The 25369-nt window shown below is 34.6% G+C and overlaps 1 protein-coding gene across 3 annotated transcripts; it reads left to right on the forward strand.

Annotated features, from left to right (window-relative positions):
* Positions 1-1182: 1182 nt before the first annotated feature.
* Positions 1183-13166, forward strand: LOC130655192 (uncharacterized). Of its 3 annotated transcripts, XR_008984589.1 has the most exons (4): positions 1183-1429; positions 2989-5366; positions 7251-10821; positions 13098-13166. XR_008984589.1 is itself a non-coding variant. In XM_057457923.1 (3 exons), exon 3 carries the CDS (start codon positions 9532-9534, stop codon positions 10705-10707), a length of 1176 nt encoding a protein of 391 aa, XP_057313906.1. In that variant the 5' UTR covers positions 1183-1429; positions 2989-5366; positions 7251-9531; the 3' UTR covers positions 10708-13166. The 3 variants fall into 3 exon arrangements, 2 of the variants coding, with proteins under 2 accessions (XP_057313906.1, XP_057313907.1); XM_057457923.1 differs by having other exon boundaries at positions 7251-13166; XM_057457924.1 differs by lacking the exons at positions 1183-1429; positions 2989-5366 and having other exon boundaries at positions 8541-8616; positions 8752-13166.
* The last annotated feature ends 12203 nt before the right edge of the window (positions 13167-25369 follow it).

Below are 25369 nucleotides of genomic sequence, written 5' to 3' on the forward strand. Positions count from 1 at the left end.
GCAAAAAAACTAAAGCAACCTATTTTTCCATTGTTCTTCTGCCATAGTGGATTTTTCCACAGGCTTTACTGACTAGTCTCTTATAATAATACGGAGCTTCTGTCTGTGACTTTCGCAAAGTGGATAAAATATAAAATACATATGCATACATAAAACGGTTCTGTAATTTATCAAACTTTAACGGTAAACAATATTAACGTCAAAGGAAAGTATATTAACATAAGTGAAGCCATTACAGTGCACTTAAAACTTTGAGGCCAAATAACTTGGAAACGAAGTGGTGGCGTCGATAATTTTTCACCGCGTGGGTAACTAGGGACCACCTGGGACCAATTTGGGTAAGTTTTCCAAACCTGGGTCCCAAAATCTGTTTCGGAATGGACGGGTTGATGACGTCATCACAAAACCTACAAACCCCAATATCTCTGCAACCGTTTCTCAAAAGTACATGATCCTATATATTTTCTTGATCAGCATTTCAAGATCTATACGATGAAGGCAACAGGTATACAGATTTTTAACAAAAAAAAATTATTACTTTGAGGAGACTTTGCTGACGTCAGCACAATTTTTTAAGCCTTATAACTTATTAACCGTTCATCAAAAGTACATGATCATATACATTTTCTTGACCAGCGTTTTTGCGAAGCAATTGAGCTTTGCGAGCGAAGCGAGCGAAGCGAAATTGTGGAGCACGTTTGCTACACGCGAGGTATACCAAGAGAATTATTGAGATTCTCAAAATTTCGATAGAAAAAAAATCATATAAAATCAGCGTAAAGAAATAGGACTGATATTTTTGCACATAAAGCTAGGGTATTTTTTTTTCTAATAAAACAAATAAGTTTGGACCGAGGGGTTAAAGTATAAGTTTAGTAAAAAATGCAATAGGTACGGCTCGTACCCCCCCACCCCCGGATTTTGACCCCCCCCCCCCCGTCTTTTGGTCCGGATTATACGTCCGCCGAACTTGAATACACAAAGAGGAATATGCCGTGAACAAGAAACGGCAGTCGGCATTTTAGACACGTATATTTTACAGACCCAAAATATGCCTTATTTCTTTGTATTATAGCTAATTATGGTATAAATAATTAATTAATTACTTTGCAATTTTGCTTCTAATACTATTATAGTTGTATTTTAATGAAATATAATAGTATTAAAACGGTTTTATTCTTTTGAAAAAATTTATTGCTAGTCCTGTTTCTAATCGACTTTACTTGTGTATTTTAAGCTTTTTTGTTGCTGTGCTTTTTCTGGAGATTTTAGTTGGATTGGAAAGCTCCTGTGTAAGGTACCCTTTCCTAAAGAAAAATTGAAGTAATTTGTACAATTATAACGCGCCGAGCTGTGTTTTATTTTATTGTTTCTAAGAAGATGTAAGAATACAATATTATCAATTTTAATTGGTTTTATCCAAATCAAGGTAAGGCTTAATCACACGAAAGGTAGCTAGCTAGCTAGAGCTCAGTTTTGTATAAAAGAATTGAAAGTAATTTGTAGAATACATATGGAGAAGCTGTATTACTACCTAACTGATAGCCAGATATAGGAAAACCTGTAGCTAGGGCGCAGACAAAACAAATAGCTCTGGGCGCTAGAGTGAGCTGACCAACCGTTTTTTATCATTTTTTATTTATTATATATATAAGTAACCTGTTACAGTAATTAAAAAAATATCCACTTTTGCTATCAAACCAACAGCAATGTAATTGTCAATAGGAATTAGTTTTCCCTACACCCTCCCTGAGAACAAGGTTTAAAACGACATTAAAACATTAAAACTGTCATTAAACAGAACTTCAAGGATGCCCAAGCACCACGTCCTCTAAACGGCGTGGGCATCTTCGAAACTGCTTGTAATTTTAGAACAAAGGTGCTGATAAGCTGCATACGCCGTATAACGTGCAGGCGTTTTTGGGCAAGTTTAGCGTTTTGCAAAAAAATTGAAGTATTCACCTGAAAAAACCTGCATAGACCATAAAGTAAACTATGTGGTAGTAAAGTTCTTAAAAGAACTGTTTTTGATGGTTTTTGATAAAATTTACTTGATAAATAACTTTTAATTTTTATTAACTTCTTTCTCTTAAAGCATCTTTTTCCAACTATCGTCCACAAGGTATGTTACAAGGAATTGAATTTTGAAAATGCTCCAGGCAAGTTCGGGAAAGTGCGGGCGGTTTTGGAAGACAATCACTAATTTAATTGGAAAAGTTGCCCGAACTTGCCCTTATATATGTGGCTGTTTGCAGCTTATTGACACCCTCTTATTTTAGAATATTCTTAGGAATAATAGACCAAGAGAAATTACATCACAGTTTTTTGTCCACCGCCCACGTGTGTTTGAGAACAACCCACATAACAAAGTTCATTATTTTTTAAATTATTTGTGTAAAAATTACTATTTCATTCACGATAAACCATTTGTCAGTCATTTTATTCGCCCAACAAAGAATCCTATCCAAGGTGCTTTTCTATTAGTGCTGAATTTAATAATTGACATGGTTCAGCATAGTTTTTAAAAGGGTCTGATTGCAAAATATGATTGCCAAAGTTCAGCACTTGTAATATTTGTGTATTTGTGTACTCAGCTTCTAAAACACACACAAGAGACATTATAATTTCCTCTGGGTGATTACATTAATGTTGGTTGAAAAAAAACTGAATGATGAGAAGCATATGTTTTTCAATGGGTCTAGGACAATAAACTTATTTAATTTCCCCTGGCCTTGCATCAATCAAATTCTGAAAAAATAAACACTTCTAAAATGATTTTGTCAGATTTGAAAACTGTTGGTATGGTTGGAACTTTGTGTATAAAATTAGTAAAGTTGCCAAATTGTTTAGTTTTTTTCTTTTATACTTTTCCGGATTAGCCTTAATTATTTATAAGATGAAAAACAGTGCTTTTAATTCCATTGACTTGGCCATCCCTTAAAGGCACTGGAAGCTTCACTATATGAAAATGTTTTCTTTTTCTTTTAGATTGTGTACAATGGGAGTGAGTGATGTAATCTTCTAATGCGTGTGGTGAAAAGAAGGCGAATCCGTTATTGTTTTTCTGCCCAAATTTGAAGCTATTTAATAAATCTTGATAAAGTTAAAAAACTGTTTTGATTTGTTTGTTTTTGTTTTAATTGTTTCCCGTGAGTTTTCGAAATTCGTTCCAGCAGATTCTGTGGCTTCTACTGCCGGTATTTTTACGTGAAAAAAATACTGTTTTGTTGTGAGGTCATTTACGAAATCGTTACGTTAGGACCAACTTCTGCGGGTTGTACAACTCGATGTATCACATATCTTTCGGAATACTGCTAAAAGTGTAATTTTGTATTGCGCTCTTTACTTTTACCATTCTGTGGGAAAAGGCGGTACAAAATTTTAACACGCGTTATTCGTTTTTGTTAGTTTCGCGTAATCTAATTTTCTCGCACATTTTGAAAAGAATATCCCACGCACATCAAATACTCGCGCAGTCTATTCGCAAAAAAAACTGTTTTTGAGCAACGAATTGTTCCGCAGAGCGTTCATTTTCCTACCTCGTCCCCAGGGTTCTTCTATATGATATTCAATTTTGATGTATTTCGGAAGATGTTAGCGCCAAAGAAACAAGAAGCGCTAGGGACAAAGTATTGGATAGTTTAATTTTGCTTGCAACTTGCGAAATGCTTCGCAACCTTTTTTTTAATTTCTAGTAAGCTCTACACAATAGAGGCAACGTGGAAAGAAGGTTCTAATTTTTTTTTGTGAATGGGTTGCTGTCGTCATCAAAACATCTAAAACAACCTATTTTCCATTGTCCTTCTGACTAAGTGGATTTCTCCACGGGCCTTATCGACTAGTCTATATAATAATACGCTAGGTGTGTCTGTCTGTGTGTCTGTGACAAGCAAAGTGGATGTCTTCATTTTCCTTTGATGTTGCCGAAAAATGCATGTCTAATATGTTAAATTTTCTGACGTTACGACGCGACTAAAATAACACTACTTTAACATCAATATCCTATATTAAATTAATGAAGCCATTACAGTGCACCTAAAACTTTGAGGCCAAATAACCTGGAAACGAGGTGGTGACGTCAATGATTTTTCACCGCGTGGGTAACTAGGGACCAACTAGGACCAATTTGGGTAATTTTCCCAAACCTGGGTCCCCGAATCCGTTTCGGAATGGACGGGTTGATGATGTCATCGAAAAACCTTCAAATCCTAATATCTCTGCAACCGTTTGTCAAAAATACGCGATCCTATACATTTTCTTGATAAGCGTTTCAAGACCTATACAATGAAGGCAGCAGGTATACAAATTTCTAAAATAAAAATTTGGGGGGGTTTGACTGGCCATTGCTGACATCAGCAAAATGTTAAAACCCTTATGTCTCATTAACTGCTTATCAAAAAGATATGATCATATACATTTTCTTGGTCAGTGTTTTAACATCTGCATAGTACAGGCAACGAATAAACTAAATTTCGCCAAATATTTTTGTAATTGCACTGCTGACGTCAACAAAAAATCTAAAACAACCTACTTTTCCATTGTCCTTCTGCCTAAGTGGATTTTTCCACGGGCCTTATCGACTAGTCTATATATTAATACGCCTTGTGTGTGTGTGCGCACGGTGAGGCCACGTCACACAAATCACAGGTCACTTTCTTACGACGTGGCGTTACGCTAAAATTTACCAAGTTAAAGAAAACGCAAATCAGAGGGTTACTATATAAATATTTAATTCTCTTTTCTTATTTTTTTTTAAAATAAAACTCTTTTTCCTTACTCATTAAAACTAATTTTTATTTTAATTTCAAATGGTTTTATTTGTTTTTTTGTTGTAAAAGCCCCGCTGGTCGTTTAAGATAGAATAATTAAATTTTACCCCCGGTTTACCATGTGCGCGCCGTATCCACGGTCATTTACGGCAGGAAAAAAAGTGTGCGCATGCGCCATTATTTGTTATCAAATTTTCTGCCGCAAGCGATTCATAATGGCCACCATCGCACGTGCTTCTAATTTCCCTTAAAAACAAATGTTTTTTGAGCCTCTGCGGTAGAGATCATCCCCTAAAAGGATTTTATTTTAGTAGAGCAGGCCTTGGACTATACAAAAACTCTAGATTCGACTACCCGAACACTTTCACTTTTGTTGGGAGGAGACAGAAAGAATAGCAATGTTTTGATTATAAAATTTTATAAGTTGGTGGAAAATGAAGATATTTGCTTTCCAACGCAAAGTCATGCTTTAAGACATGTTTTTCCTGAAAGCTGATAGCCTGTTTTATCAAATAAAACCAGTGGTTTGTGGCTGCCACTTTTTTTCTGAAAGAAATTGGTCCTCGGAAATGACCTTTCACAAGACTTCATAAATCGGTAAATATCATTATTTTAAATGAGAATTGCGCACTCAATAAGATAAATATAAGCAATAAACCAGTGTTAGATGTGAAAAATGTTGCTTGTGGCTACCCCCTAACTTTTCAGTCAGGGTAAACACTTAATTAGGCGACGGTAGGCTAATTAGGGCATACCACCTATTTACGCGACTCATTGTAGCCTAGTTAGACCATATGTAACCTAGTTAAGACATTACAATATTCAATGGCTTTTCACACATTCCTAAGAAAAAATAGCAAAAACACTTTGTTCAGAATGGATAGTGTATGCAACCATGATTCCAAAATTGTCACTCGTGCCTTGATATGCTCGCGCAAGTAAGAATTATGTTAAAATGAAATATTACATGTCGCCTATTTAGGTGACGATAGTAAAATACACAATAATTTAATGAAGATATTCTTTCACAAAAAACGCAAAAAAAAAAATTGTTTTTTTTTAAGATGGATGTGGTAACAATTTGTTTTGTAACGTTTCTTTTTTATTTATCCTGTTTTAGCAACGTTAAAATCTTAGTCAAACAATACCACATTTTCATCCCCCATATTTTTTTTCCTGTGGCGTAAATGGCTGAAATCCATTATTTAAAACAACAAATATTGCCACACAAGGTTTGGGCCATAAGTTGCCAATGCGCAATGCAAATAACACGATAATTGGTCAAAATTGTCTGCGATTTGATTCACATAAAAATTGTAGTGCGAAACACAATGATTTCGACGTATTTACAACAGAAAGTTTTCGTTCGCCTAGTTAGACTACGGTTAGCGTAATTAAACTACATCATGTCGCCTAACTAAATGACTCGCCTAATTAGGTCATGTCGTCTAATTAGGTGTTTACCCTGACTGTTTCACAGTCACCCAAAAGGGGTTAGGGTTTATTAATAGTTCTGCTAAAAATAATTTTTCATAGCGAAGGTTTGTTTGTTAATGAAAAATCTCATACAAAAAGAAATCGATAATATTTTTCTATAATATGTATATAATTACCAAAACAACAAGTAACACTAAACCAGAGATGCTCCTGTGCATTTATTTGGACAGCATATCTGTTCGTACCCTGGAAAAAATTTTTGACTTATATAATTGAGGCTTATGCCGAGTTTGTGGTGTCTGATAAATCATGAAAAATTTATGTTTATCTCGCCGGAAAAAAGTCAGAAAAAAGTCAGGGGTTTCACAGGAATATGTTAAACATTAACTCACATGTCTGTACATTTTTATGCACACTTTGCTATCATTTTACATGCTTTTTTATGAGAGCCTCAGGTTTTTTTAAAAGATAAGAGCTTTTTGTAGGCCCCGCCATCTGCTCAATCATTGTTTTCCAAACCTAGAATCACCCAGAAGCAGCTGGAATCAGTCAGAATGACCCCTAGGTCATTCTGACTGATTCCAGACCGAATTAACACGAACAGTCACTTGAAAAAAATATAAACAACTAGGAAAAAACGCTGGTGTAAATAGTGCGTTAATAATTGGCTCCGTATCGAACGTGTATTCCATAGACTTTAAAGGGAAAGACTCATGTTAGGTAGAAGACCTTCCAAGCCAACATTAAGAAATTGAAAAGGAGGACATTTAGTAAGAAGTTGGGAATTATGAAACTTTTTTTGTACAAAAAAATACATTTTATAATTGAGACTTGAAAAAGAAACTTTTTGTTTTCGGGAAGTCGGCTGTACGAGGTTTGTACCCGGGGTCCATTGAACGTTGACGGCTGGTCTGTTAAATTATTAAATTATAAAAGATTGAAAACGATTGCCACACATTGGACATGCATGCGTTTTCGTGGTTTTGGGTGGTTCTGGGTGATTCTGGTAGCTTATATTGTATTTTCTGTTTTTTCACATTTTAGGGCACCAGTCCCAAATTGTTCTATGATACAAAACATGTTGGCACGATTTCATTGAAGTAATTTTGACCCAATAATTCACAATTTCAAGCGTCATTCAAACGTGATTTGCATGTGAAGATTTGTTGACAGAAGCGGTTAAAAAAATGATGGAACAATGATGAAACAGAAGATCTTGCTGATTTGCTCGATTACCACTTTTTGTTGGATGCGTTTGAAATAAGAATATATTCGTGAAATCCAGATTATGAATTGAAATAAAAAATACTTGTAATAGCCTAATTTAGTATAGTATAGTATAGTAGTATAGTAAAGTATTTTTATGTAATTCAGATTGACTTTCGTGGTGAAAAATCTCACAATTAGGGAATGGTCTAGGCTGAAATGTCTGTGTAAATGGTTAGCTTTTTCGTTTAACAAATATATAGCTATATAACTGTACAATTTTTTTCATTTGCAATCATTTGCTAGTCTAACAACAACAACAATAATGATAAATATTTAAAGTGTTTCTAGCCCAGAAAATCACAAAAACCTATTGTTAGTGGATTATTTCCATTGGGGTCCACTGAGTCTGAGTGAAGCTAGCTTTCTCACATTTACGTTTAGTTTTAGCAGGCTTCTAGATAGAGAAAACTAATCAAGACCAACCTTAGAGCTAGCTAAGGTTACAGATCAGATGAATTATTTTTTTTTCCTTTTAAAATTTAATTTTAGTAGTATAATATCGTTTGTTCTTTGTTTATTAGCGTCTATTTTACATTTCTAATAGTTGTCAACCATTTTTTTTTTTTGTGAAAACGAAAGTGAAATGTATGGTGTAGAAAAGCTCAAAATTTTAGTAGTAAAAAAAGTGGCAGCTACTACCTAATACGATAGAACGCTCGATAAGGGATACATGCAAACAGGAAAAGTAATTTTTAGGCAAAACCTTGCGTCAGAATGTTGTACAAGAGTGCTCCTGTACTGGTAAATTGTGAACTAGCCATCCGGGCTTTTGTGGACCTTGCCGTCTGTTTAGGCTGCCCCGGGTAGCAACCAAAGGCGAAATAGTAGTCTATGGTCATCCTTCTTCAGTTTTAAAAGAAAAAAATGTTAAATTTTCTTTTATTGGGCAACTAAAACAAGATAATAGAGAGTGAGGTCAATATCGATGACGTCATAATCTTATGCCGTAGGCGCTTTTTTAAAAAAAATTTTTGGCGCATGCGCACACTTTTTTTCCTTAAAATCGCGGTTTTGAATGACCGTGTATCTCACGGAAACAAAATTTATTAACTGAAAAATGAACACCGAAGCGAAGAAAGTTGTCTCTTTTTCAAAGTAATCCTGAAAAAAGTTATTTCAAACAAGGTTTACTCATCACGAGGTTAGATTAAAGCTTATTTGTTTCTTCTATCTTTTTTGTGTTCTGGGACCGAAGTTGCTTTCTTTTAAAAAAACTATCGAATTCGAATGATAATTCGAATCTAAGAAGTAAAGAACAAAACTGTTGTCATTGTAGAGCGACTGTTGATGTCGAGCGAGAATAAAAAAAGTTTATGTTGTTGCCAGAAATATTTGTTATAAAGAAGAAAAACGTACGATAATATAACGTCAAAAAGAGAACTGATTGGAAATGTATCAGAGAATTGTAGCTAGCTGTACATTTTCAATTTGTTTTCTTTGGGTTGAAGAGAAGTCTAGTAATCGAAGTAAAAAACTAATTGGACTTTTATCCAGAGAACGTTAGCTACTACTGAGAAAGCGAAAGAAAAACCAGGTGTGTTGTTTAGATTATCTGGTAGGGAAATAAATTTAGGTGAATAACATTTTTAAGTTGTTTACACGCTTCCAGCTAAACTTTCCCTTAAATATGAAGTTAAATATGTTTTGTCTTCAGCCTGAACATATTCTTTTTTTTGTAAGAATATACTCAGGGTCAGTTAAAAATATCTTAAAATATGTCCAACCTCGATTGTTCTAAATAAATATAAAAGAATTTGCCAATAGCTATAGCAACTTATAACAAGCCTTATTTTATTAAGCCATTATATATTTTCAGGACATAACAAAGAATATAATTAAGAATAACGAGGATAGTGTTTGCGTATAAATGTAAAAAGTAATTTTTCCGTTGTTACTGTTTTTAACGCTATGAAGTGGTTGATGTCGTTATAGCATAGTCATAAGAAAAAGAGATAGTGTGGGTACCCGGGCCGTTTATTTACGTTTGTTTTGTTTTACGGCGCAATGATGAAATTATTGGGGTGGCCGGAGCAACCAGGGACGTATTTTGAACAAGATGGCTGAAGCGGACGCTTTTATTTATGGTGATGACTTCGATGCTATTCTTGCAGCTATCGAAGACAACCTTTTTGAGGAAGATAAAGAATTATCTGTTCCTGTAACAGATATTGTTGATGAGGTTGTTGCTGATTCCATAGAAGAGGGTTTTAAATGTGATCAGTGCGAAAAAATATGCAAGACATCAAGAGGTTTAACCAGACATAAAAATAGCAAGCATGGCCCTACTTCTGTGGCTGAACCTCATCACCAAAAGCCTGAAAATAAATTACACCCTCTATACTTGAAGAAATACATCGAAGAATGTGCTTCCAAGCTAGCTCTAGATGAGTGCTATAGTGAAGAAACGAGAAAGGGGTTTTTGATGTTTCAAAAGCCAACACTAGATGATGCTAGATACACCTTTGAATTTATTAAAGATGTTGTAGCCAGTTTTAAAAACAATAGCGAAAAATTTTATGCCTCTTTTTACAAATGTGTTTCCGAGAATATTGTTTTCAAAAACCTATCAAAAAGAGCATCAGTTATCCTAGGATTTGAGTTAGCGAACTATGTACTTGCCCACCTAACAGGTTCAGTTGTTAATGGTGATATTGCAAATGTATCTCCAGGTACAAATTTTTCACCAAAGGAAAAGCAAATTATTAAATATCTTGCAGGATATGTTTTTGGAACACTTTACAGACGTATACGTAGATTGAAACAAAGTCGTAGTATCTTGAATCTGCAAAGCATACATCTACTTATTGCTGGTAAATCAACTGACCAGGAACACGATGCCGAAATCAATACACTAGTTCGCATTAAAGACCGAGGCGGCTTATGGACATCAGAAGTTTTTGAAATTTTTTCCATAGTTGAATCCCATTTCCGCCAAGAGTCTAGCACCACGCATAGAAGTATTGACAGTAAAAAAATGGTATCATATCTCATGAATAATGCAAGAATTTTATGCAATTACAACAAATTAAAAAATGCTTCAACTGAAGAAGTTAGTAAAGAGATAGCTTTGAATTTACTGGAACATCTTATCATGTTGTATATTCGTGTTCGTGTATATTCACTTGTGAAGGATAAATGTCAACGGCACAATGTTAAATCAAAGGCTAAAAAATCACGATCGTTGCGAACTGAAGTAAAAAAAGCATCAAGCACTTTGGATCATGGACATTAGTCTTGAACAACAGACTATAAACTTGTTAAAACAGCTATTTTTATAGCTAAAAACTTATAAAAAACATTATTTTGGAAAGAACGAGAAGTACACGGAAATATTCAACCTTTAAAAGTAAGTATTGTTGTATGGAACTTACAGAAAATGATTTCATACACATTCAGTTTATTGTGTGCTGCAAAATACTACCTTCAGAATAATGCTGGATAAATATTTGCCCATTGGGACACAAAAATTTATGTGAAACTTATATTTGTGAATACTGGCCCACAGAATTTTCTAATCATACTCACCATCAGAACCATAAAAACAGAGTAAGGTGAAGCCAGTAATAATGTTTTTTAAGATGTGTGGCTATAAAAATAACCGTTTTTTGTGTGCTGCTTCTTCTTTGATTTGTTGATGACTCGGCGCCTTAATCATTTTCTTCATTATTTCTTTTTTTTACGACATGGCATAGACTCAACATCAATTTTGGCAAATGCTTCGTTGTCAATACAATTACCAGCTATTGGTCTGAATATTTTTTGTGTACGAATCGTGTTATCGTTGTATCCAAAATCTCTAACAGTAGGATTGTCTTTTCTATGCCCCATTGATCGTATGCCCCATTCTTCCGAAATAATTTTCCAGTGGATCTTGGCAAAAGCGCTCTGTAAGAACATATGGTACACCATGTGACAATAGATATTTAATAAGCTCGATCGATGAATATGTTGTGATTTTAATACCTTCATATGTTTGCCATGAGATGAACATGTTAGATTTGGCATTATCAGTGAAATTTCCAGGTCTTGTGGCAATTGAGTCCTTCCAATCAGAAAAATATTTTAGAAATGTTTCAAGTAGCCATGTAAAGCGCTCGTCATCTTGTGATTCGAATGGTTTTAGAAACGATTTTGCTTTAGTGATGCCTTCTTTTGTATTTCTGATGTTCAAACAATCAAAGAACTTGTCCATCATCATACAAAACGTGGCAGTAGCTTCTGCTTCTGGTGGTCCATATGTTTGGAGTGCATGAAAAACTGATTTACTTAACACCTGTGCAGCTAGTCGGACATTCATCACAGAAAAGGGTGTGAGTTTAATATGGTTATTTGTGATTTTGGGAACAAGGTGGAGACCACAGTCCAAATCATCAAAAAAAAGCTTTGATATGTGATTCCATGTCAGATATTTACCATTGTTCCACATACTTCTTGTGCACCTTCCAGCCATTGAATTAGCTAAGCAGTTTCTGGCAGTTTTAATCAGATGTGGTGGGTCGGATATGAAGTAAATATATCTCTTTTCAGTTGCCATCACATTAAGTGTACGATAGGTTACATCAACGTCTCCATTAACATCTTCCACTCTTGTCATATTAAAATGCATCCGATACATACTGCGGTTTGGAGAAGCGCCATCACTTGTAACACCGACCACTTTAATTCCACAATTATCCTCCAATATGCCAACAGCTTTCCAAAATAATGTAAATAACTGAACAGACGTAGCATTTGTGGTTGCAAAGTTGGCAAGGGAGAATTTTAAGGGGTTAATAATACTTCGAATTAAAAAGACCAGCATGTGTGATGCAATGTCATCAGATTTTTGAAGGGATGCCAAATTAAGTTCCATATCACCTGAGTCCACATATCCAATTAAGTCACCTGTGTGCTTATCCCAAACTAATTTCTCTTGTATTTTTATTTCATCCATTAACACAATACCATATCGTTCTATGTCTGAAAAATTCTCCACTATTTTTTTTAATTCTAAGATGACATCTTTATTAAATCCTTGTTGTGGTCGTATATAGTTTTTGTAGTCCCTTAATCGGCGACGACTGGGCAAAATAACGAAACCAGCTTTTGTTTTCTCGTCATAACGAATTTCATCATAAAACGAAGGCGATTTTGCAGCTAAACCCAAACAATACCGGATAATAATAGGATGATATCTAACAGCTGTCTTTGATGAAGAAAGATATTTTTGTTGTTCACTCCAAAAGAATTGCATAAATTCAGGCATCTTTTCGTAATCTGCATTTGACATGATATTCATCATATCTTTGCTCAAACTATCATCAACAGGTACTGCCTTTTGTACGATTTCTTCCATCATCTTTAATTTGTCAGCTTTTAACTGTTTGTTCTCAATTCTATAACTTTGAAGTTTCAATTTTATACGATCAGGAGATGTTAAGGAAACATGAGCTTTATCATGAGCCGGTGTGGATAAATTGTCTTGTTTTCTTTGAAGACTAAGTTTTTCCCTAGATTCAGCTTTCAAACACGGTTCACATTTGTCTTCAGTGTTAATTAATAATTGGCAGGAAGGTAGTCGATGCCATTTCGTTTGAGAAAGAGGATTTGGTAATATGTCTATTGTTGGGTTAAATTTTTTAGGTGCAGTATGTTCAATGCAACTACCAGAAAATGATCTTGGCAAACCAGGACAAACAAAGAAACCCGAAATGTATCTAATCAAATTAGAAATTGTGATATTTTTAACTGAGTGGTCATAGATATTATAAATTTGATGTTGTTTAGGAAGACTCCATAGTAGCACACGGACATTAAACTGAAGACTTGTATCAACATAAATCTCATACTTTGGTACCATATGAATATCATCATTGCAATAAAATTGAACACTGTTCTCTGAATAATTATATTGCCACTCGGCAAGTCTGAGATTTTGAATACGGGAAGAAAATTCAGAAAATGATTGATAACATTCAAAATATTCAGGTGTTTTAATTTCTGGAGGTGGATGTTGAGCTCTCTTTAATAAAGTTGACTGTGATGATTCCTTTGGTTTTGTTATGGTTGAAGAAGAAGGAATGCTTTTGATGGGTAAATTGAGGCAAGGCAATTCACCAGGATTCAATGTAACTCTGCTCTCATGACGATAATATTGATTTTCATTAAAGTGCCGTTGACAAATGAAGATCCTTTTATTTGCTATTCTGTCACGAAGTGCTTTATCAACCACACGATCTTTGGTGACAATAGCTATTAATTTTTTCCTCCACTGGGAATCGAACGTATTATCACTAGTTGGGACTTTAAAAATAGCTATTCCCTTGTACTTAGCTCTTCGTGATACTGTACAGCCAAATATTGAACAATTATCTCCAGGCATATCAATAAAAAAATCAAATTAAATTCTTTGTTTACAACAAAAAAGAGTAATCTGAACCAGAAAAACCGCCATTTCTAATTTACCGTGCCCGTAGAAAACTGGGTTCTAGTTTAATTACGGCCACAAAAGGATCAAAACAATGCTTCTATTGTTATAGCGCTCTCTTTTCCAGACTATCTCTTTTTCTTATGACTATGGTTATAACAAACCCTAATGTAAACAAACTTAAATCAATGTTTACCTCTGTTACGTTACCGTTTGAAATATATTCGATTCTTAAATTCGAAAACACTGCATTGTTATCATGCATGGCACGTTTGCGCAATGGGAGGATTGCTGTATGCAATAGACGAAATAGCTAATTTGGTATGATGCATTAGAAACTGTACGTTGTGAAAATTTTGCAATAACCTTTTTTGTGTGACTTAACGATTTTTTCTAATGTCTGGTATACTTTTTTTCCCTGGTGTACTTATGGCATGGCAAAAAGCAAGTATATAGTTTTAGCAGGTTTAGCTTTTTACATAACCCTTGTTAGACACCTTTTAGACCTTCTGCATTTTTATTTTAATTTATTTTTATTTTGTTGTTAGACCTGCTTATATTTTTACACGTTTTGTTTCGGCGGGTATAAATATAATAATGGAGATTGTAAGCTACATCAACCTTGGGCTTTTTTTCTCTTTTATTTCTTTTTTTTTTTATTGCTGCACATGCTTATTTTTTGACGTTTTGTTTCAGCGGTTATAGATATAGAATAATGCAAATTGTGACTTTTAAAAATTCAAATTCTTATTTTCTATGTTTTTATTTGGCACAGTGTAGTGGATTCTTCCACGGGACTTCGGCTACGAGGATAGTATTTGTCAAGAAAGTTGAGAACCTACACCTTTTGCATTTTTTTTTATTTTTATTTCGTTGTTGGACCTGCTTATATTTTTAAACGTTTTGTTTAAGCGGGTATAAATATAATGCAGATTTTGAGCAACCTCAATCCCAGGGCTTTTTTTCTCTTTTATTATTAACTTTTTTGTTGCTGTTTTTTGGACGTTTTGTTTCAGATTTCGTTAGACGCCTTCGATTTTGTTGGACATTTTGCATTTTTATTTTTATTTTATTTTATTTTTTGTTGCACTTGCTTATATTTTTACTGTTTTGGTTTCAACGGGTATAAATATAAATTAATGCAGACTGTGAGCAATCTTGATCCCAGGACTTTTTCTCTCTTTTTTCCGTCCCGTTATAAAAAGGAGACAAAGGGATGAGGTTGGATTCTAAGTTTTAAAAATTCACATTACCATGCTGTATGTTTTTGTTTGGTATCCCTTACATGCATTTCATGGAGACATTCAGTGGACTCTTCCACGGGACTTCGGCTAGTCCTATATTATTTCATTACGTCAAATACAAAAAACAAAGTTTATCAACCAACAGTTAAGTAAAATTCTATACCAACATCTAGTCTATTGCATACAGTCTCCTTGCCTAATGAAAAAGAAACAATTATTTCATATATATTACGTACTTCCTCCACTAAAAAATGTTGTAAAATGTAAAAAAAAAAAGTTCGTGAGAAGTAAATCCTAATTCAACAAAAATAATTTGGCTTGCACATTGTGTATGCACAGTGTCGAATCTAACCAGATTGCAATGAAAGGTGGAAAATGTAGTTGTACAAAAATTACTTTAATATATTACATAATGGGCTTTCCTCCAAAGATTTAACTGAAACAACAAAATCAGTTGCTTTTGTATATTTCACGCTGCTGCCTCCCACAACATTTTTAACTAGATTTAGCAAATATAAAGCAACTAAAATTAATTTTTTCGATATTTTGCAGATCATCCTCTCTCCCAAAACGTTACAAAATGTAAAAATCGATCAGGTAATAAGAAAAAGTAGAATTTGATAAATTCAATTATTTTGGTATGATTTATACTGTCCCCTGCCAAAATTTTAATCCGAACTGTAAAAAGAAAAGCGGTTTGCAAGGAGTAAACTCTAATCAACAAATGGTTCTTTCATTATTTTGTATAAAGTACAATCCGTTAATTCGAACACACAAGAGACCGAAAAATTTGACGAATGTTCGAATTATCAGATAATAGGAAGAAATAAGAATAATTTAATAATAATACATAATTTCTCACGTCGTAGTTAAACATTTGGCAAAAGAAAAGACAGATCGTTTTACAGAAACAATTTCTCGCACAAGCGACGTCGTCATAGCTGTTAATTAGAACTGGGAAAAGTAACTGGAGTTAATCTTGCTGATGGAGAAGGGCTCCAGATACCTTGTAAACACCATTTTACTGAAAATGTAAAACTTATTGAGAAGTTGTCGGTCATTTCGGTAAATCACATACAATCCTCGCCCACAAAAAATAAACAAAATGTAAAAATGTCAATGGTTAACGACCGATGCGAGGCGGAATCTTTAAAATCGCCTTGAGGAATGAGAGAGACAGCGCAGCTAGGCTGGATACACGAGGTTGTGATATTTAGGCTTTAGGATAAAATATTTGCGCGGACCCTGGCATTGTTATTACCTAAAAAGCCAATAGGAAAGCTTCGTTTTGTTTACAACTAATAAGAGTACAGATTGTAAATAATCTGATCTTCACGATTTTCTGGTATTCTACATTCCTTGGTCAAAGCTTTGGACTATGACCAAAAGCACTTTGAATTCTGGTTGTGCGCATCGTGTCCTTTGGCTGTTAAGGAGTTTCTTTTAGGGTTGGCTTGCTGGTGGGAACTCTAAATTACTATATATCATAGTATACTTGATATAAGGTAAGAATTATTGTATTTTGATTAGCTAGCTGGTGTCTTTTAGCTGATCTGCACATGCTTTTTGTCTAGTCACCAAGCTAGCTAACTTTAGAATAGTTAAAGCTAGCTAGCTACCAGAAAAGCAAATTTTTAGTTGGGTAGCCAACTTGACGTAGGTACTCCTTTATTCTTTAGATTTACAAGGGTTTTAATTAACTATTTCGATAACTTTAAGATTTTTTATCTGAAAGCTTGGGCACTTTGTTGAACTTGCTTTGTAAATTCCCTAACCAACCAGCAGAAGCCTTTACAAAATATTTTTTCAGGCTTCGATTGGATAAAATTATACTTGAATTTTGTAAAATCACTTTTCCCTGCTACAGTTAACCCCATTATATAGTAGCTAGCTAGCTAGACATGTTTTATTGTGACGCAATGCTGTTTATGTGACTCATAAATATATATTTATGAGTGTTTAAATGCACACATATATAGATCTTCTTCCTACAGTACTCTGGTTTGTATTGCCCATAGTTAGTTCACTATTTACCTATGTGCCTTTTCTGGTCAGCAGCATATATTTTGGTCAGCAGTCTTGCTAGTATTTAAGCTGCAGTTGCCTCATGATTTTCCTTTTCAGTTCTAGCAGTTTTTCTTATCTTGTCGATACTCGACTTCCTTTTGGAGGTCGAAGTGCTCCTGGAATATTTCATCGTATGATGCTAAGACGAGGTTTTCCTCTCGTTATTGTCTACCTAGATGATTTTCTTGTTATTGGCCGAACACAGACTAAATGTTATGAGGCCTATAACACACTCTGTAAATTACTTGTTGCACTAGGGTTTCAGCTTTGCCCTGCTAAGTTGGTTCCTCCATGCCGGCAACTTACTTTTCTTGGAATTCTGCTTGACACTGTGTCACTTACCCTTTCTCTTCGACCTGCTAAACTAGATGCATTGACGGAAGTAGTGTCACATTTTTTAACCAAGCAGAGAGCCTCTAAAAAAGAGTTGTGCTGGTCGCCTAAATTGGGCTTGTAAAGTCGTGTATGGTGGTAGAACGTTCTTGAGACGTGTCCTGGATCTGATGAACACCTTGTCTTCCCCTGCCTCGAAGTGTCGCTTGACGCTCGAATTTCACAGGGATATAGCTTGGTGGGATCAGTTCTTGGGTGTGTTTAATGGACAATGCGATTTCTAAGACCTATTACCAGTCTGCAAACTGATGCTTGCTCTGATGCTGTTGGTGCCTTTTTTGAGGGTGATTGGTTCTATTCTCATCTATGGGTAGACCATTCCCCTCTTGCCTCTTTGCATATTAATTTTAAAGAAGCCCTGTGTGTAGTTCTTTCTGCTATTCGCTGGGCTCCCACTTGGAAGAACAAAACTATTCATGTCTTCTGCGATAATACTGCTGCTGTTGCTATGCTTAATAAAGGAACTACCCATCACCCTGTTATGATGGACTATTTACGTCAGTTGTTTTGGTTATCGGCTACCTTCAATTTTCGTTTGAAGGCTTTCCGTGTAGCTGGCGCTCAGAATGTCCTTGCTGACGACATATCACGTCTTCATTCAAGACAACACTTATTATCATTTTTGCACTTTTTGCAGCTCAACTCACTGACTTCAGTCTGTGATTTGGTTGCCATCAATCATATGTCTGCCTATTCTTATTATTTTCTCATTGGTAAGTATACTATCTGTGGTAGCTAATTTTTGTATTCTCCTTCCTCTAGAGTTGCCCCCCTTCGTTTCGGAGTTGGTGCAAGACGTTGTGCTTTTTCGGCAGGCCACCTTTGCTGAGAATACAAAAAAGAGCTATCGCACGCATCGCAAGGCTTATGAATGTTTTTGTAGCCAGATGTCTTCGCCACTTGTGCCTGCCTCCACAGATTTTTTATGCCTATATATTGCCCATTTGGCTAGGTTTTTACTATCACAATCAGTTTGTATGTATCTAAATTTTGTTGGCCTTCTACATCTTGAGATGGGATATGCTAATCCTCTAACCAACAATTGGACACTCTCAACAGTTTTAAAAGGTATGAAGCGTATGCTTGGTGTTCCGGCCAAGCCACGTCTTCCTATTACCACTGCTCTTCTTTTTGGTATTCGTTCTCGCCTTAACCTAAATTGTAGCTTTCATGCTTCATTTTGGGCTGTTTGTTTAGTTTATTTATTGCCGGCATCTTCTACGATATTTAATCCGCTCAAACAACTAGTTCGGTCTGATTTTACTTTTCATGATGACCATATTCTCGTTCTAGTTAGATGGAGTAAGACCATCCAACTGGGACAGCGCACAATTACTGTTCCACTGGTGGCTATTCCTTCTTCTCCTCTTTGTCCAGTTCGGGCTATTTTGCATGCTTTTTCTCTCACTCCAGGTGTTCTGCCTGATGCTCAAGCCTTTTGTTGGCGCAAATCCTCGATGCTACCCAACACTATATTGACATATCGGACTTTCATGTTCGTTATGAAAAAAGTGTTGACAGAGTTAGGGTGTTCTACCTCCCAATATGGTACCCACTCGTTTCGCCGTGGGGGGGGGGCACCTTTGCTTTAGAGACAGGTGTTCCCCTGGATGTCATATCCTAATTGGGGGACTGGAAATCTGATAGTATGTTTTTTTACCTTCACATGCCCCATGCTCAGCGGTTTTCTGCCCAACGACTTATGGCATCACACCTTGCATGACATATTTTATTTTATTTTATTTTCTACTACTACTTTGGATTTGGACTCTATGTTTTCACATATTTTACGGTGTGAGCTATGCTATGTATATATATATTTTGTTCACGCTTATTAATATTATATAGAGATGTGTTATTACCTTGGCTTTGTTGTTGCTTATATTATATATGTGTTCTACTTTCATTTCATGCTTGTATATATTTTCACCTATTACTATATATAAATGTTTGTAACTTTTGTCCTATCTACAGCAATAGAACTGTACTCTACAATGATGAGTTTTTATGTGTGAGTTTAAGTGACTCATAAATATATATTTATGAGTGTTTAAATGCACACATATATAGATCTTCTTCCTACAGTACTCTGGTTTGTATTGCCCATAGTTAGTTAACCATTTACCTATGTGCCTTTTCTGGTCAGCAGCATATATTTTAGTCAGCAGTCTTGCTAGTATTTAAGCTGCAGTTGCCTCATGGTTTTCCTTTTCAGTTCTAGCATTTTTATCTTCTTCCTCCCTCCCTGCTGCTATTACATATACCTCTCTGTTTTCACATATTTTACGTTGTGAGCTATGCTATGTATATATATATTTTGTTCACGCTTATTAATATTATATTGAGATGTTTTATTACCTTGGCTTTGTTGTTGCTTATATTATATATGTGTTCTACTTTCAATTCATGCTTGTATATATTTTCACCTATTACTATATATAAATGATTTGTAACTTTTGTCCTATCTACAGCAATAGACTGTACTCTACAATGATGAGTTTTTATGTGTGAGTTTAAATTTCTATACCCCAAACACAAATTGACAAGCTAAAAAATGCAGGCAATAAGCCATAGACTTTTTTTTTAAACATTATTTCTAAGATTTGCACATTGCTCACTTACACTCACTTTTACATCTATATTATAACTGGAACATATATGTTTTTCCGAAAAAAATCCAGACACATTATATACGTTTAGCCTTTATAATTTACAACGTCGTTGACACTGCAATTGGCCGAGGCGAATGCCCAGGTGTTAACAAAAATTCTCGATTTACGTTGGCATGTATTCGCCAACATGGTTTATATTGCAGTTGGATGTGACTTAATTTACATAGATAAGTTTTGTTCTCATTTTCTTATAACTTTTTCTTTAAATATAACTGCAATTTGTGTATGGGAGCATACAATCACAAACAAAATATAAATTGCCCACATGAAACAGATTTTTCCAGCTTAGAGCAGGCAAAGGGTAGTTCATGTGGCGAGTTTTTTGCCAACAAGAAATAAATGAAATTAGAAAGGCTGATGTTTGAACACCTTCATAGACTATATATAAAAACAAAATAATGAGTGTACAACGCTAAAAAAGCATTTAAAGAGTAAAAAGTTATTATAAAAAAACATGACCCTATTAAAATTAAAGCAGGTTTAAACTTTGAACACTGTGAATAAAATCATGTATACATACTTTACCTGTCTCGTATATACGTTTTCTGATGGTTTAAAATTGGATGGAGGGATAAATGAGGGATAAATATGTTGTGTATGGACAAGTATCCAATTGTATTATTGTTCCTCATTTTTTGAATGCTTTTTTCTTTTTTAGATTAGCCCTTATCAAAACATCCACTGTCGGCATTTTCAAATTGCGCGAGAGAGTTAGAGTAACGCATAAATACTGAAACATTCAAAAGTTCAATGTTATATAACAGAATTTGTATGTATCAAAAACTGTCTACAATTTATATATAGACATTCTTTTTTTATAAGAACATGAATATGGTAAAAAACCCTTGCAACGTTTTTAACGTTTTTGAAATGCAGCCTATAAATATTCTTGGGATGGTCTTAAGGTACCGTAAATGAGGAATAAGCGCTTGGACAGGGAGCTTATTTAATTTCACCTATTAAAGGGGCGCTTAATTGGCAGGGCGGTTAATTATATAGTAGTGCTTATTCAGCAGGGGGCGATTTTTCTGTAATTTATGGTATTACCCTAATTTGATGATAATCGCTACAAAGTGTAGCACTTGGATTTTTTATATTTTTTCATATTTTTATTAAAAAAATTTGTAGTCAACCTTAAAATAATCTTAACATGTTCTTAAATTTTGAGACCTATGTTCTTATACTTTGTTTTGTTCTCAGAACAAAAGATATTTACGCTGGGCTTACTTTGTTTTTTCTTTGTTTTTAAACTTGTTAAACTTTGGTGCAGATAACATAATCCCAAACTTATTATTTCTGCTGATGGCGGAAATCTTCAAGCCATTGGGCTTCTTGTTTCCGTATGGTTCCCTCTTCCAAATATTTCAATCTGAAATGTCAAACAGAAGTTTGTGAGGAGTAAATCCTAAAAAAGCAGTTATATACTTCAGTAATTTTGTACAGTCCTTCGCCACAGAAGTGTACACAGAATGTAAAAACGGAAGGGTTTATGAGGAATAGCTCTTGTCATTCTGCCTATTGTCTTTACTTATAAAATCTTAAACTGGTGAAGAAAATGATTTGGAACACCGTCAAATTTTAGTTTAATCACATCAGTGATTTCCATATATTTACATACATATATATATATATTTACATATATAAGAGTTAAATACAAAATATAAAAAAATAACGCCTGTAACGCATCAAATTTAAGGTTCTCTCTCACAAAAGTAAAATATCAGTCAGTCATATCAATCATAACATTTAAAACAACAAAAACCAGTTCTATTAGTCTTTTCGGTTTTTCATGCCATTGTCTTCCACAAAATCTCTACCTCAAAGTTTTAAAACACAACTTTTAACATAAAAATCACCTACAACAAATTTTTTCCACAGAAATTGTAAAAAAAAATAATAGAATTGCAAAATTCATTTATCCCGGTATAATGAATGGCTACCAAAAATTTGAATCCGAAATGCAAAAAGAGCGATTTGTAAAAAGTATAAAGTTCTGAATTATTTTGTGCTCTTTCTCATAAAATTTCACACAAAAAAATAGTTTCAGCGTAAAGCCGAATAAACGAAAATCAGTCCTTGCGGCATTTCGCATCTTCTCTTTACCAATAAAATGTTAAAATGTCGAAAAAAAAAAACGATTTAGAAAACATCAATTTTAAATCCATAAAAATCAGTCACTTCCGTGTCCTTCCGTAACAGTATATACAAAATAGAAAAAACATAACTTCCAAAGTGCAAAACATATATTCTGCAATAAATAGTTCTTGAAAGTCAAAAAAAAAGGTTCAGTCATAACAAATAAAACAAAAAAAATAGTACATATACTTTCGATATATTTCCAGCATTAAATTTTTACCCGAAAACTTTTACCCCCTCAATAACCTTTTATAGGCTTGTCCAAAATGAATTAAGCTTGGCACACTTATAGTATGTCACAAAAGAAACAAAATGGTAGCAAAAAAAATTTGCTTATGTCAGCATTCTTTCAAAAGCTTGAAATTTGATCAAAATACCACCATCTACTTAAAATTCAATTACTTTAGTTCTAGAGCGAATTTCCATATTCTGTTTGAAGTTTCTTAAAGCCAAATAAATTCATTTAACATATACTCTGGTTTTTACTATTGTTGGCTTAAAAAATTCCAAAATATGTCTGAAAATCCGTTTGTTTTTCGATTTTCGGGTAAAATCCAAAAAAATCGGTAAATTGGATTAATCACGTGTCCAAAACATACAGAAGGATTCTACTTGCTAGAACAAAGTTGTGTTATAAGTTTCTAGTTCTCAGGATAATCCTAACAAGAGTAATTACATTTTTCCAAATATAATGGTTATATGGAGATTTTTAGGGGTAGCCAAGTAATAGCGAGTAATAGCCAATCTTTGAAGCCTCAGAGAGGTATGGGACCAAAAAAATTGGCATGCAGGTGTCTAATCGATAAATAATGAAACTCAGTAAGTATTATAGCCATCAAACATAGCATAAAGGAGTTTTTAAAAAAACCCGTCAGTTGTGCCCTTCCCGGACCAAATAGGGGTAAAACATGCAACCCGTAAAATTAAAATCAAAGACAATCAGTTATTTTCATTGTATGCACTATGCCCTCCCACAAAGGTTTCCACGATAAAAAAAATAATTGTGCAAAATAAGTTTTAAATTAACAAAAATCTGTTCTTTTGTCATTTTGCATTTGTTTGGAACAGCTTCACTGATAATGTCAAAAATAGGCCTTTTCTATAATTTCTTGTTAGACACATCGGGTTTTTTAAGAATATAGCAGAATTTTTTTTCGACGCTTGTACATTTTTTTGTAACTTTCATAAACCACAAAATTTCCCCTCTGGAAAAAATTTCTAGCAAAAAACAATGGATTACATGCGTATATAAAAGTCTATTTCCTTCGCGATAGGCCTTGGAACACCGCTAACAACGTGAACAGTCCTCCGAAGTCCTTAATATGGCCTTTTGCAGCCTAACCAAATCACGTGGTTCCGAGCTCTCAGGCAGGTGCCCATCGGTCTAGTACTTCCAATCTCAATGGGTCTCAAATCGTTTTTCGTAGCGGCAGTCCCTTAGAAATCATGTAATTACTTGTACAGGCCTAGGCCTATAAAGGCTGTAATATGGCCTTTTTGAGCATAATAAGAAACATACACGCAAATCACGTGGTTCCACAAGCCTAGACAGGTGGTCACCGGCGTACGGTGTCCCAAGTCGTTTTTCTTAGCGTTAGGCCCATAGAACATCGCTAAATGATGGACGAGCCCTTCCAAAGCTATAATATGGCGTTATACAGCTTAATAGGGTAAATAAACGTAAATAACGTCTTTCCACGCGCCCAGACAGGTGGTCATTCATCTAGTCCTTTCGGATTTAACATAGTACGACACTTCAAGCCATTTTCCTTTGCGGCAGGCCCTTAGAACACGTCTAACCATGTGTACGGGCCTTAAAAGGCTGTAATATGGCCTTTCACAGCCTAATAAGGGTCCTAAACGTAAATCACGTGGTTTCACGCGCCCAGACAGGTGGCCATCGGTCTAGTCCTTCAATACCATTCAACACCAGCGGCAACAACAAAGTGCAGTCCAAGTGAGTTATTTCTTGGCAGTAAAATACGCACCAAAAGTCGAAACAAAACACAAATTAAGTGAGAAAATGTTTAAATATGAAGACAAAATAATATTATATGGAAAAGGGGGTAGACAAATTGCTAAAAAAATTACCTGGGGAAAAGGTGTTTGTGAGAACTCTTTCACACTCGAAAAAGTGAATAAACTTCTTGTAATTTTTAGAAGAAGCCACAAAAACGTTTTAAGGACGACGAAAATCACAGGACAAAAAAGTTCTGTTTAGAATTTTAGAGATAAAGGTAGGTGCTGAAGCTTCTCACGCTGTAAAAACCACAGGAATATAATAATATTTTGTGAATACTTAAAGTGAGTTCAAGAAAGTTATTCAAGAAAATTAGGCAGTCAAGGAGAAGTGATAATTAACCTATAATAAGATAGCCGATGCAGGATAACTATGGTACGTACGGTATGGTAAGCCGCTTATACGGCTAATTATACGGTAGAGATCTTTCTCACTTAAATTTCCACACTTTTATTCGTTATCGATCTCCCCATAGTCAGAAGAAACGATTGTGCAAAAAAAATATTAGCAGTTACATAATCACAACAGCCAATAGTTTAAAAATATTAATTTTAATTATCAACAAATGTTGAAAATGCTTTGTTGATTACTCATACAGCTAAGCTATAGCTACAACCCTGGAAAAATACTTGTGAAAATGCTATAAGAAAATCCAGCCTTTTCATTTTCTTTGATGTTGAAATCTCTTTACTGTCCCCTCCCCTTTCCCCCAAAGTCAATGTTACTTTTCTCTAGTACTCCAGGTTTCTGAAGTACTTCTGTGAGCATCAGTCAAGCATATTCAATAGTTAACATTGATTTTGGGGACAACACAACACCATCATAATGTTTTTTATAGATTGAAAGTTATTAAAGCAATAATTAAAATGTTCATTCTCCTTTCTTCATATTTAGCACCAAAATAAAGTTTTCTGCAGATTGGAGGTCATTTAAAGATAACCAAATCAAAATCTTCT

Source organism: Hydractinia symbiolongicarpus, chromosome 8 (genome assembly GCF_029227915.1).
Source record: "Hydractinia symbiolongicarpus strain clone_291-10 chromosome 8, HSymV2.1, whole genome shotgun sequence".
Taxonomy (NCBI): Eukaryota; Metazoa; Cnidaria; class Hydrozoa; order Anthoathecata; family Hydractiniidae; genus Hydractinia; species Hydractinia symbiolongicarpus.